Raw genomic sequence first — 15,344 nt, forward strand, 5'->3', positions numbered from 1 at the left:
AGCATGCTGTATGCTGAGCATGTAGTAAGCAGAGCCTGCTGTAAGCAGAGCCTGCTGTAAGCAGAGCCTGCTGTAAGGAAAGCAGAGCGTGTGCATGGCGTTTAACATTTCTCAGAAATTCCATGACCAGTGCTAGAGTGCTTTATGCATGCTTGCATGGGGTTTAAAAATCAACATAATGTTTACCTTACATTCATAACTCATGATTCATATTTTTGCCATGGTTTGAAAATGGAGGAATGCTGAACAGCAGAGTCAGAACGAGCTGGAACAACAATAGTTGTGGTTTCCTCTTCAAGACTCTGTTGAGGGAACACCTGAGGCTCAGTCTGCAAAGGCTGAATAAAAGACAAGCAGAAGGAAGGCGCATGGGTGGAGGAGGCTGACTCCTAGTATGAGTGGTTGAACCCAAGGGTTACGCTTGCTGAGCGGTTGGCGGAAGCGGAGTAGCAAGTTCCAGTTCCTGTGGTGTGAGCGGAGCGCGATGAGGAAGAGGCTGCGCAGAACAAGGTAAATGTCTCGCAAGCTGAGGCTCCTGAGGCGCAAGGCTAAGGTGTTGTGGTGCTTGCCTTGTGGAGGGTTGAGCTCGCTGCAGCGAGAGCTGAGGAGACTGACTCATGGACGGGAGAGGTTGTTGTACCTCAACCGAGTGTTGCATCACTGGTGGAGCAGCAAGTGGAGGCGGAGGAAGAGAGGTATAATCCTCCTGATCCCATTGTAAAGGTTGCCTTAAGGAAGACGGAGGCTGAACACCACTGGGAACAGCAAACTCAGCACGTGGCTCAACATCGTACGCCTGGCAGGTGGTACTGCGATCAGGCGGAGCGAGCATAGGCGGAGGGAGTGTAGGCGGAGGCGGAGGAGCAACACTCTCAGCCCGACACTCACGCATAAAGTCCGAAAGCTGTGCTTGCATGGACTGTAGTAGAGTCCACAACATCGTACGCCTGGCAGGTGGTACTGCGATCAGGCGGAGCGAGTGTAGGCGGAGGGAGTGTAGGCGGAGGCGGAGGAGCAACACTCTCAGCCCGACACTCACGCATCAAGTCCGAAAGCTGTGCTTGCATGGACTGTAGTAGAGTCCACAACATCGTACGCCTGGCAGGTGGTACTGCGATCAGGCGGAGCGAGCATAGGCGGAGGGAGTGTAGGCGGAGGCGGAGGCGCAACACTCTCAGCCCGACACTCACGCATCAAGTCCGAAAGCAGTGCTTGCATGGACTGTAGTAGAGTCCACTTGGGGTCGGCAGAAACTACAGTAGGCTGAGGTAAAGCCTTAACAGTCGAGCTCTGTTGTGGCAGAACCTTACTCCTCTTAGGCGGAGTGCATTCAACTGACTGAGGAGAGTCAGAGCTAACCCAATGACTGTGAACTCTAACTTCGTACGTCTGGCATAGGTCTGGACTTTACGTTTAAAAGGTCTTGAGACCTGAGACCAGCGTTTTCTCCCCTAAATTTCTTCTGCAGACGAGCAAAATAAGGGCTCAATCGTCTGCGGGTGGGAGTGACGGTCTCGGTAAGACACGCCCACAACCACCGAGGATAATTCTGTGCGCCGATCAAGGCCTGCTGAACCCTTCTGCCCTTCGACATTGCTTCTCCCCTGGGCTTGGGAGCTTGCAAGAGGTCCCGGACTGGGAGGACGACTGGCGCGCACAAAAGTACCCTCACGCACAACACTGACATACTTTGCGCTAATCACTTATCACTTTGATTTCTGTTTGCACTTATTTCACTGAACTCGAAACTTTAAGTGGTTTGTACCTGAAACACGCAATTCTATCCTTTCTCAAAAGTTAGTAATTGCGAAAACAGAATTACAATGTAACAGAAAAATCTAATGAAAGATAATTCAGTGGCTGGAAAGAGACTAAACACTAGATCACTCTAGAAACGTTTAGTTTCTTCCCCTAAAGAGACTAGGGAGAAGAGCAAAAACGATAAAGACGTTACTCGTACGCCTGGCAGGCTTGAATGAAACGTTTATCCTCTTTCTCCCTACGTCTCTATCTCTCTCTCTCTCTCTCTCTCTTGACTTAGAACCTGAGAGAAGAGCCCAATCATATATATCGTTAAAACATATTATTGTTAAAGGAAAAAACTGAAAAGTTCCTTTATTAGGATCAAAACCATTAAGTTAAGAAAGAATGAACAAAACGCTAGACACGGTTACTCTTACTGCAACGTGAAACCGTGAACATTCTTTCTCTATCGTAACGATAGAGTGCAAGTTGAACGTTCTGAACGTCAACAACTGCAGAGACAAAACAAAACGTTAGTTCAACTTTGAAAATTCTTTCAAACTCTGTGGCGGAAATAGCATAATATGTTAACAGGTAAAACCGAAATGACGGGCTCAATGTTAATTAACTTCGGTACCAAGAAAAGACCGCCTACTATTAGGAAGGTCGAATATAAACAAATATAAAAATTAATTTTAATAAGTTTATAATAAAAGGAAGTTAATCGAAGAGGCCTATAAGAGGCGGAGAGATATAAAATAAATCTATAACTTTTGTTAAGCAAAATTAAGAAAGAGAGTCTATACTCTCTTAGACACCAACACTTCCGTCTAAGGGAAGGGTCGGCCATTGAAAGGTGAACGAGAGTTCATACTCTCTTCGTCACCATAAATAATCAAATTAATTCCAAAAGCTAACTAAGCTAATATAGAAGTTTCCAGTAAAGCGACAGCCGAAATCAAAGAGAAATACTTCACCAAAGTCGTGAAAATACTCCAAGAACATAAGCGTATCCCAGAACGTCTTGCCGGAAGCACGACAGAGGAATAATTGAGGAGGTGTCAACAAGAAGTACTTGAGTACCTGGCCACAGGTGGCGCTGGTAAATACACCCCCTTCTAGTATTGTGATAGCTGGCGTATCCCTCCATAGAATTCTGTCGGGCAACGGAGTTGACAGCTACATGATTATCGGGTAAGTTTAATATTGAAAACTTAATTATCTAAGCAATGATAATCAATGTGTTTAGCGTACGCAGCTCAGCATGTACCGCTTGCCAGTACATAGGAGCTTGATGTTTTTCTTTTTCAGCAAGAAAAGCGAGAGCACGGCGGAGCAAAAATCATTAGATTTCTAAAAATTATGCCGTTCTTAGACGGTCTAACGGGTTTTCGGTTTATTTGCTGTTGAAATGATAGTCAAATTCCGCAGAAACACATTATTTAATACAGGAAAAAATATTCTTTGGTCAAAATGTTGTTCCGCTTATAACTATAATTTTACCACGAAAATTTTATTATGCTCATAGACCCACTATAACTACAGTTTTCTACAGATATGAAAAACGTGCAAACACCATATAACATCCGGAGCCTTAGTAAAGCAGCGGCCAGTTCCTCCCACGTGGATTAAAAATGGACAATAACTAACATAAACTTCCCCCCCTAGCCTAACCTATAAGCCGTGTCGGGGTGTACTGTATGTATGATAGCGGCTACCTGTATATATTATTATGTCTATCTTAGAATACAGCAGTGTAAGGGGGGTCGCGGGGGACGTTAGCCCCACTTCCCCCGTTAGGCAAGTAAGTAAGGAGACGGCTTGTAGATTAGGTTAGGGGGGGAAAGTTTAGGTTAGTCGATGTCCATTTTTAATGAACGTGTGAGGAAATGGCCGCTAATATACAAGGGCTCCGCCGTGTCCTTACCTACTTAGCTAATGGGGGGGGGGTAGGTGCGACCCCTCTTACACTGCCATTTTCTAAGTTAGCCATAATAATACATACAGGTGGCCGCTGTCATACATAGACCCCAAATATACAGAGAAACTGTTCATTGTACTATTCTGTAATTTAACCGGCTATAGAACCGTACAATCCTTTAGGCACATCCGATGTTCAACCCTGGTTAGCTAACATTGGTATTCAAACCTTGCAATTATCCATTGGCTGTAAACATTAATTACTTTATTGAAAATACACGTGATTTATGTCATTTTAATTTACAGTACTTAATTACCTTGCTAAAGACAGAAGCACCTTCTTGGGCAGCGGGTTTCCTACGTAACTTCAGAAAGCTCAGAATTACATCACGGACTTGTCACAAAAATGGCGATCTAGCAACCAGTTTCCACCCAGGGTTGCCAGGTTTTCTAAATGAGAAAAGGTCAATTTCTAATCAACAGAGGCTTTAAAAGGTCAACCCATTAATATAAAAAGGTCAAAAATATAGTATTTAAGGCTCGGCTTTTTTCATATTACTAAAGGCCAACCTATTTAAATACAAAAGGTCAAATTTGAGTTTTTTTTGGCCGGTAAAAAGACCAAACTGGCAACCCTGTTTCCACAAACGTAAATAAACAAATGGCTCCCTTTCTACAGAGTTGAACTAGCAAACTAATTTTAATTGATATTATTGCTAATAAATAATAATTATCGCTTCCTAATATTCATTTAAAGTTAATAAAACAATACTACGAAATTAATAAAAAAAATAATTGTAATTTTATAGGCAAACTAATATTTATATAAGATAATCACATACGAACAGATGGCTCCCTTTCTACCGAGTTGGAATGACAATATGGCTCCCAAATAATGAACGATTCTTAATATATAACATCAAGATGAAAAGACAGTTTAATTTAATAAAGAATACATTGTACAGCATTATCTTTTGACAAACTTAATGAAATAAACAGAATTTTGGTATTTATTATACATAATACGTTACTTGTAGCTTATGTAAGCAGCACAAAACTGCTCTATTGTATATATTGTGTGGTAATTATTTTTTTCTTTCCAACTTCATGTTCTTATTTCATTCTGACCTCTTCCTATTATCATTACCCACAATTATGAGTTTCCCTTATAGTATCACATACATACATACATACATACATACACACACACACACACACACACACACACATATATATATACATATATATATATATATATATATATATATATATATATATATATATATATATATATATATATATGTATATATATATATATATATATATATATATATATCTATATATATATATATATATATATATATATATATATATATATATATATATATATATATATATATATATATATATATATATATCTATATATATCTATCTATATCTATCTATCTATCTATCTATCTATCTATCTATCTATCTATCTATCTATCTATATATATATATATATATATATATATATATATATATATATATATATATATATATATATATATATATATAGATATATATATATATATATATATATATATATATATATATATATATATATATATATATATATATATATATATATATAAAGTGTGTGTGTGTGTAAATGGGAACACCTCAACAATTAAAGATTTGCAGATGATAGAAGATTTAAAAAAAAAAAAAACATAAGCAGAAATGTAACACTGAAAATGAATATGAGTAAAACTAAGATAATGTTCAATGAAAATGCAGAGATAACAAGTATGAATTGTGGATGAGCCTCTAGAAATTGTTAATGAATATACATACTTAGGACCGACAGTAAGTGTTTCCCCAGGAAACGAGACAAAAATTAATAGAAAGATAAGCATGGGAAGAAGAGCTGTTGGTAAACAAAATGAAATTATGAAAATTAAAAGGCCACTTTCTCTAAAAAAGAAAAGTATTTAATCAGGCCTACCAGTATTAACTTACACATAAGAAATGTGGTGGCTTACTAAATCCTTAGAACATAAGCTAGTTACAACTCAAAGAGCTATGGAAAGAATAATGATGGGAATAACACCAAGAGATAGAAATGAGCAACGTTAATACAAGAGCAAACTAAAGTAGAGGATATTCTAACAACATATGAGAAAAAGCAATTGACATGGGCAGAACATATAATAGATGGACATAAGAATAACAGTAAGGGTCCCTAGAGATTACAAAAGAAGCAAGGAAGAAAGAGAAGAAATGGATTGACACACTAAGAGTTTGCGATGTGAACTGGCATAGAAAGACCATAAACATATGCGAATGGAAGGACATGTCTGAAGTCTTTATTCTGCATTGGCTTAGTAAAAAATTTTCTGGTCGCAAGTTTAAACTAAAAGAGTAACTCTTGAGAGAGAAGTCCGTGGTTACAATACATCGGAACAAATACAGTATATATATACATACATACATATACCAAGGCACTTCCCCCAATTTTGGGGGGTAGCCGACATCAACAAATGAAACAAAAACAAAAAAGGGGACCTCTACTCTCTACGTTCCTCCCAGCCTGACAAGGGACTCAACCGAGTTCAGCTGGTACTGCTAGGGGTGCCACAGCCCACCCTCCCCCGTTATCCACCACAGATGAAGCTTCATAATGCTGAATCCCCTACTGCTGCTACCTCCGCGGTCATCTAAGATACAAAACAAATGCAGCTGTTTCTAGTCCACTGCAAGGCAAAAGCCACAGATAAAGACGTCCGAGGTATGGCCAATTCACATCACCAAGCTGGCCACTGCGGATTGGTGATGGTGGGAGACTAGTCTGATTGCTCACAACAAATCAACATAGTATGGGTTAGCCTGACTAGTACAGCTTTGCTGATCATGACAACACACACAAATTTATATATATTCATCATCATCTCCTCGTACACCTATTGACCCAAAGAGCCTCAGTTAGATTTCGCCAGTCATCTCTATCTCAAGCTTTTAAATCAATACTTATCCATTCATCAACACCTACTTCACACTTCATAATCCTCGGCCATGTAGGCCTGGGTCTTTCAATTCTTCTAGTGCCTTGTGGAGCCCAGTTGAAAGTTTGGTAAACTAATATATATATAACCGTTAGCCATTCATATGGCACACTTAACCCTTTTACCCCCAAAGGACGTACTGGTACGTTTCACAAAAGCCATCCCTTTACCCCCATGGACGTACCGGTACGTCCTTGCAAAAAAATGCTATGAAAATTATTTTTTTCATATTTTTGATAATTTTTTGAGAAAATTCAGGCATTTTCTGAGAGAATGAGACCAACCTGACCTCTCTAAGACAAAAATTAAGGCTGTTAGAGCAATTTAAAAAAGATACACTGCAAAATGTGCTGGGAAAAAAATAACCCCCTGGGGGTTAAGGGTTGGAAATTTCCAAAGAGCCTGGGGGTAAAAGGATTAATTCCTATACAGTGCAACCTTGACATACGAATTTAATTTGTTCCATTACCATCGTTGTATGTCAAAACAGTTGTATCTCAAAGCATTTTTTCCCATTTAAAATAATGTAATATGTATTAATCCGTTCTAGCGCCATGAGACCACACCAAAACACTCCTAAATTACATATAATATACACAATTTATACACAAACAAACGAGTAATAACACACATAATGATAAAATAACATAGTAATGTGATAAATGATAATAAACGTTAATAAAATCAATAAAAAAAAAAAGGAATTTTACTTACCAAAACGAAAGATGATGTGAGGCCAGCAGGAGGAGGAGGTAGGGAGGGGTGGCAGGGAACGAATTGTTCTCTTTTTATTTACTTATGTTCACTAATAACTACGTAATAAAAATACTGTACAAATGAAATAATATTGCTAAACCATTTCCCCCCCCCCCAATGTAAACACTTACACATCATCATCCCCTTCCCGTCTGGCCTTTTTGGCCTCACTCTCTTCTTGATTTTCACTGCGTGAGACCTTCACAAAGTAATGATCAAGGGAGGTCTGTTTCTGCCTCCTTTTTAAAATGTTACGAAAAAGAATGTGAGACACGTATCATTAAATAAGGCAATTGCTCTCCCTGTAGACAATTTCTCTGGGTGCCTTCTTTCAACAAAATCAGACACTTCCTGCCACTTGCCAAGGATATCACGAATTTCACGTGAAGTTAGTTCCTCCTCCGGTTTGACATCCTCCTCACTGCTGAGTTCCATCATTACCTCCGAGTGGGAAATTTTCTGTAACTCCTTCAGCTCCTCTGTTATGAGTTCTTCAGCATGCTCGTCGACAAGATAGTTAACATCTGCCTCGTCTACCTCCAGGCCCATGGATCGACCGATGGCTACGATCTCCGCCTCAACAGGTTCGAATCCCTCAAAGTCTCGCTCTAAAACAACATCGGGCCATAGTTTTCTCCAAGCTGAATTTAATGTCCTTTTAGTAACACCTTGCCAGGCAGTGTCTATAAGCCTAAGACAGATCACAATGTTGTAATGATCTTTCCAAAATTCCCTCAGTGTTAGGTTTGTATTATCGGTGACTTCGAAGCAACGCTTGAAAAGATGCTTCGTGAAAAGTTTCTTGAAATTGGAGATTACTTGCTGATCCATGGGCTGGAGGATAGACGTTGTATTGGCTGGGAGATAGATAACTTTAATAAATTTAAATTCCTCCAAAAGGTCATCCTCAAGGCCAGGAGGGTGACCTGGAGTATTATCCAGCAGAAGGACAGACCATTATCGGTTAAGTATGTCTTCACTGAAGGGCCAAAAACTAAGTTCATCCACTCAGTAAAAAACTGACGGGTCACCCATGCTTTACTATTTGCATGCCATAGAACTTGTAATTTTTCTTTTAACACTTTGTGAGCTTAGAAGGCCCTTGGGTTTTCCGAATTATTATTATTATTATTACTTACTAAGCTACAACCCTAGTTGGAAAAGCAGTATGCTATAAGCCCAGGGGCTCCAACAGGGAAAATAGCTCAGTGCGGAAAGGAAAAAAGGAAAATAAAATATTCTAAGAAGAGTAACAACAATAAATATCTCCTATATAAACTATAAAAACTTTAACAAAACAAGAGGAAGAGAAATAAGATAGGAGTGTGCTCGAGTGTACCCTCAAGCAAGAGAACTCTAACCCAAGACAGTGAAAGGCCATGGTACAGAGGCTATGGCACTACCCAAGACTAGAGAACAGTGGTTTGATTTTGGAGTGTCCTTCTCCTAGAAGAGCTGCTTACCATAGCTAAAGAGTCTCTTCTACCCTTACCAAGAGGAAAGTGGCACTGAACAATTACAGTGCAGTAACCCCTTGGGTGATGAAGAATTGTTTGGTAATCTGTGTTGTCAGGTGTATGAGGATAGAGGAGAATATGTAAAGAATATGCCAGACTATTCAGTGTGTATGTAGGCAAAGGGAAAATGAACCGTAACCAGAGAGGAGGATCCAATGTAGTACTGTCTGGCCAGTCAAAAGACCCCATAAATCTCTAGCGGTAGTATCTCAACGGGTGGCTGGTGCCCTGACCAACCTACTACCTGAATGATACACTAATAACGGTTTCACTTTGAAGTCACCACTAGCGTTAGCGCAAAGGGCAAGCGTGAGCCTATCTTTCATAGGCTTATGGCCAGGTAGACTCTTTTCCTCTGCCGTGATATACGTACGTCTAGGCATTTTTTTTCCAGAATAAGCCTGTTTCATCGCAATTAAACACTTGTTGCGGTAGGTATCCTTCTTCACGAATGAGTTTTTCAAACACCTTAATGAAGTTTTCAGCTGCCTTAACATCTGCACTCGATGCTTCTCCATGACGAACGATAGAATGAACGCCAGTTCGTTTCTTAAAATTGTCAAATCATCCACGACTGACTTTGAACTCCTCACCACCTTGAGACGATTTTCCCTCCGTCTCGGCTGCATTTTGCTTAAGATCTTTGAATATGCTGATAGCCTTCTCGCAAACGATCGCTTCCGAAACCGAGTCGCCAGCCAATTCCTTCTCCTTAATCCATAGTAAAAGTAGCCGTTCCATCTCATCATGAATATCAGTTCGTAGTTTAGAAATAATGGTGATGCCTTTGGAAGGTTGCTGCTTCTTTATAGCTTCCTTCTGCTTGATTATCGTGGATATTGTAGAAGGATTTCGACCATACTCTTTTGCCAAATCGACGATACGAACACCACATTCATGCTTTTCTATAATTTCACGTTTTGCTGCCTTCGAGATCATTTTCTTGGGTTTTTTGTTTTCCCTTGCTTTGTCTTTAACCTTGGGACCCATGGTTAATAATAAGATACACAAAATAACCCGAAAAATAAACACAAAGTACAACGAACACAACGACGTGTAAACGTTGCATCACCAACAATTTTCTTTTCTTTTATTTTATCACCTGCTTTGTTAATAATAAAATAGACAAAATAACACGAAAAAATAGGCACAAATACAACGAACACAATGATATGTTAACGATGCAGCACCAACAAACAAACAGAATGAACGCCATCTATCGGTCGCCTTTACAACTATCGAGATAATTTTCTCGGTTTTTTCTTATCACCTGCTTTGTCTTTAGCTCTGGGACCCATGGTAAATAATAAAATAGACAAAATAACACCAAAAATAGTCACAATTACAACGAACTACACAAAAGGACCTAACGTCATCTATCGGCTGCCTATACAACTATCACTCATCGCAAAATCGTATCTCAAATATTTCGTTGTATATCAAAGCATATATTTTCTAAAATTTTCTGTTGTATCTCAAAAAAATCGTATGTTAGGGCATTCGTATGTCAAGGTTCCAGTGTACATTAAATAACTTAAGCCTATATATTTGGTTTATCTTTTAATTATTTTTTTTTCTTTTTCCTGGTTCATGCAATTTGGATAAAAATTATAAGGGAATCCAAGTTTACTTACTTTTTAATTCATAACAGACAGATGAGGAATAAAAATGATGGAAACCTTTTGAGGCTAATTGATCATTGGAAAGAATGAGGAAAGAATGAGTATGTTACTCAAGGTATGATATGATGAACATGTCAAAAAAAGTTATTTAGATATATACAGAGAAATCTTGGAGAAACATTGAAATCTAACTTTGAGGCACTGCAGTCTCTGAATACAAGCATCGTCGTCGTCGGCGCCCACTCGTGTCCGAGTATTGGGTTCTGTCGTTAGCCACCAGCCATCAGCCTCCTATCTATGGGGTGGGTGCTTATGAGGAAACGACAGAATGCCAGTAGCTAGGTATATTGTTTTGGGTGGTCGTGGCTTTGCAACGGCCACGCACACACACTTGGCCCACACCGTTTTCACCGCGGCTCAAGACATATGAGACAGGCGGCTTCTCCGATGTTGGATGCATCGGGCTGCCGGGTTCTTGTTATGTCAAGGCCCGCCTTGTTGCCTGCCCGACAGGCATTGCCCTCTTCCGCCGGCGCTGGGAAGCTCCGCCGTTGGGGTCTTGTTTGGTTTGATTTTGGAGTTTTCCTTCTCCTAGCCTTTGCCTATCTTAAACAAAGGAGAAGGCCTATAGGGGTCCAGTCTTGGTCTGGTCTCTCAGAACTGGCCTTAGCGGTATGGTTGAGCCTGCCAGGATGGATAAACTACCCCACCGCCATTGCCCAGCCCATCATTGAGACACTCAAGCCCCTCTACTGCAGCAAAGTGTATATACACATACTTAAACACATATAGACCCATAAAACGTATAAACAGCAGTTAGCTTTTCAAGTAATTTTAAGTAAGCACTGACGAGCTAGAAAGTGATCTAGGAGGGAGAAACAATGAGGGTTGCGATGAGGCTTCTGCCTTCGCATTTGCAGATAGGAATGAGTACAGTATATAAGAATTAGGGTTGAATAGTTATGATGATAGATAAAAATATAATAAAAATTCTAAAAGTATAAACATTTCAATATAAAGGTTTTTTAAGTTTAAGCAGTTTCAGTTTCATGATATTGCATCGGTCGTAATTTCAACAGGTGGTAATACTTAACGTATGTACAGATAAAAGTACAATTAATTCAACAGATAAATAAATACACAATTTCAATACAAGATTAATATAGTCTTTACTATTTTGGCAGGTTGTTTTTTAGATAGATGGAAAAGGTTAAGCACTGGAAATGTAAGAAAGAGTGCCAATGAACATATATGAGAGGAAGATATAAAATAGAAACAGAAAAAAAACAGCAGAGGTTGTTACCATGTGATTTGCCATAAGCTCCATTGTGCAGAATGTAGTGTGCTCAGTTGTTGGGCTGCGTTGCCTGTGATGCAGCTGTCCATTGGTCGATGTCCTTTGCCGAGGGAAGCTGCTCCACTAGGATTACCTGTTAATCTTCTCGCAATTGAGGCTGGCTGTCAAAGAATTTTATGTCGATCTGCCCCACCCTTCTTCGGTGAAGATTTCGCACCGCACAAAAAACTATGATATTGATTTGTTGTCTTCAATGACCTAATGCGCTGCATGAATTTGTCCAGGGCAGCTACTGACTGTTCAGAATTTCCAAACTGAGCTGTAGCCTCAATTAGCATTTCTGCTGCAATCCGCGATTTTGCAACAACACGACTACTGTCTTCAAACACTGGGTGTGAATTAACAGGAAGACCATTAGCTTCAACTACAGACTGTGAATCAGTGATACTTTCCTTGTTATTATTAAAAGCCTCATCGGGATCATCACGACTACTGTCTTCAAACACTGGGTGTGAATTAACAGGAAGACCATTAGCTTCGACTACAGACTGTGAATCAGTGATGCTTTCCTCGTTATTATTAAAAGCCTCATCGGGATCATCGACTTCCACCTTCACAAAACAATCTGTTTCCATCTTCACATTATTATCGAGTGAATTTAATGAATTTAATTCTTCAAGTTCTTGGCTTTCTGAATTACTTAGCGTTCCGAAGAAGGGATCAGTAACAGGTTCTATTTGCAGAGTAGCTTCCGAACCGTTTAATCTACTATACTCCTTTTTCAACCATTCATTCCTCATGTAATTTATGGCCCTTGGAGAAGGATTTATGGCATGGTTTGCTTGACCCTGAGGGCCATCGCACAATATCCTCTTGATGTGATGTCTGTGTGCCTGAGCCGTTGTCATGCCTGCAAATAATGAGGAATAAGCTGTGGTGAAGTGACAGTGAGGATGTGTTATGAGAAGCGAGGTTAGAATAATACATACATACATACATACATATACCATGGCACTTCCCCCAATTTTGGGGGGTAGCCGACATCAACAAAGAAACAAAACAAAAAAGGGGACCTCTACTCTCTACGTTCCTCCCAGCCTAAAAAGGGACTCAACCGAGTTCAGCTGGTACTGCTAGGGTGTCACAGCCCACCCTCCCACATTATCCACCACAGATGAAGCTTCATAATGCTGAATCCCTTACTGCTGCTACCTCTGCGGTCATCTAAGGCATCGGAGGCAGCAGCAGGTTGTAGTGAATTGATATTTCTCTATTATTTAGGAAAAACATAAATTAGAAAATTTCTTCTTTCTATACTCACTTGAGTTTAATCGACACTCATAAAATTGTTTAAATTTTCCCATTTTCTTTTGCTTCGAACAATACATAGCCTTAACAAAAGAAAAGAGCTGTGAGTGGTAGGAAGCCCTGGTTGCCGCCTCGGGAAAAATAGCATAGCCTTCATATTCAAATTCTGCATTATCCCTCCTCTCCATACTATGAGTCAGTGGGGAGTAGGGTGGGCATGCATATGAACATGAGATGATTATAAAAATAAGAAATTTTATTATCAAAATCATAATAATAATTCCTATGCTGACTCCCATGCTCTGTTAGAAGTGGGGGCCAATTGAAGGAAAGAGAGGAATACATTTTTCACCAAGCAGTGTAGCAAGGTTAAGGTTATAAACTGGATCTAGATTGCTTGTCTAGCTTACTTTGAAAGGGATTTTGACGTAGGAATAATCTATTTCTGGGTCGACCTGTGGCGGCCGGTGAAAAGGGTCCTTCTTATACACTTTTCTGATATAAACCTTCCAATTATACCAGAGAAAGATAAAAGCATGGAATGCAGAGGTTACTACCCTCGCCCGAGCACCTTGTGGGTGTCGTGTATAAAGCAGAGGCGCGTGAAAACCACTATTCACAGGCTGTCTTCCGTTTAGCTAATTCCTTCGTCAAAGGGATGGGCCGATACGGAGGCACCAGCTACGCTACCAGAACCACGCCACCGACGCCCCGACGCGAGCGCCATCTGAACAACATCCTTCTGCTTTGGGCTCGAGCCATGTCGTCCTGATGGAAGTTCCCTTCGGCTGCTTCCTATTGTATAATATTTCTGCGAGTGATATTACCAGAGAATTACCGTCAGGTATCACGGGGTTCCAACCCCAGGAACGACTATCCGTAGATATCGTGTATAATCAGGGACGTATCCTAAGATAACCATAGATATCTGCACCTCCAATAGACTTTACCCAGTCTAATCCACTGAGGGGAAGGATAAGTGAGGTACCGTTACATATCCTCTCACCTTTCCGTGCTCCCATACGTCTCTGGCGCTCCATTCCTTTGTAACCGTTTAAATTAAAGTTTGAGATCTGGGATTCCAGATTGTTTACCAAAGTAATTAAAAATACAATACTATACTGAAGATTGGCTTTTTAACCCTTTTACCCCCAGGCTATTTGGAAATTTCCAGCCCTTAACCCCCAGGGGGTTATTTTTTTCCCAGCACATTTTGCAGTATATTTTTTTAAATTGCTCTAACAGCCTTAATTTATGTCATAGAGAGGTCAGGTTGGTCTCATTCTCTTGGAAAATGCCTGAATTTTCTCAAAAAATTATCAAAAATATGAAAAAAAAAATTTTATAGCATTTGTTTGCAAGGACGTACCGATACGTCCATGGGGGTAAAGGGATGGCTTTTGTGAAACGTACCAGTACGTCCTTTGGGGGTAAAAGGGTTAAGATAATGTTTTGCAAACCCCTATTTGGTACACCCTTGAGCTGCTGCTAGAAACTTTCCAGGACACAATAACAACTGGTAGGATCATCGGCTCGTGACCTGAAAAGATAAAAACCTGGAATCAGGTATCAAAGGATTCTGGGTCTTAGTTACAAACTAAGGGACAAAGGAGAGTGAGACTAATTTAAGATAAGGTCCTTATCTGAAGCTAGCCGCAATGGCTCATAGGATGTTCCCTTCAAGGAACGTAAAACCTTCAGGTGGTCTCACTCCAAATGGAGGGCAGGTCTGCTCAAAGCATTGTATGAGCATAAAGATTTCCCTAGAAGAATAAATATCTGCTCATTTTAGTCTAAAGATTAGGCTTAACATTGAGTAATAGTCTTCTATTGCTGAAATGGAGCAGAGTTTCTCCTTGCGGAGGTAGAGTAAAAAGTTGGCGACTAATGGTATAGAGTCTCTGAGAGGAGAGACCAACCATGATACCAACCACAGATGGCCCACTTGGACTGATAGACCACTGTTGAGGATCTGCGAAGGTATTCAGACATCTTTTGTGTAGTCTCTCGTGATAAACCTCTCTCCGAGAGATGTTGGATAAACTCCACGCGTGAAGCTGAAGGGATCCCACTGCATTATGGGAGAGCCGGGTGTGTGGTTGGTACATTAGATCAAAAAGAGGAGACAATTCCATCA

At 40.0% G+C, this 15,344-nt stretch overlaps 1 protein-coding gene across 6 annotated transcripts in view; it reads right to left on the reverse strand.

Moving 5' to 3' along the window:
* LOC137614416 (uncharacterized) overlaps positions 1-15,344 on the reverse strand; it is an 87,190-nt gene that overhangs the window by 49,339 nt on the left and 22,507 nt on the right. For 2 of the 6 annotated variants that reach the window (XR_011039083.1, XM_068344217.1), the window contains exon 1: positions 11,906-12,114. Coding sequence is in view for 2 of the 6 variants with exons in the window: in XM_068344217.1 (XP_068200318.1) it covers positions 11,906-11,988 (83 nt within the window). In the remaining 4 variants the exon portion in view is untranslated. Of the gene's footprint in view, positions 1-3,979; positions 4,114-11,905; positions 12,810-15,344 lie in introns of those variants that run through there. The other 4 variants (XR_011039082.1, XM_068344220.1, XM_068344219.1 and 1 more) reach the window with 4 other exon arrangements.

This window comes from Palaemon carinicauda, chromosome 20 (genome assembly GCF_036898095.1).
Source record: "Palaemon carinicauda isolate YSFRI2023 chromosome 20, ASM3689809v2, whole genome shotgun sequence".
In the NCBI taxonomy this organism is placed as follows: Eukaryota; Metazoa; Arthropoda; class Malacostraca; order Decapoda; family Palaemonidae; genus Palaemon; species Palaemon carinicauda.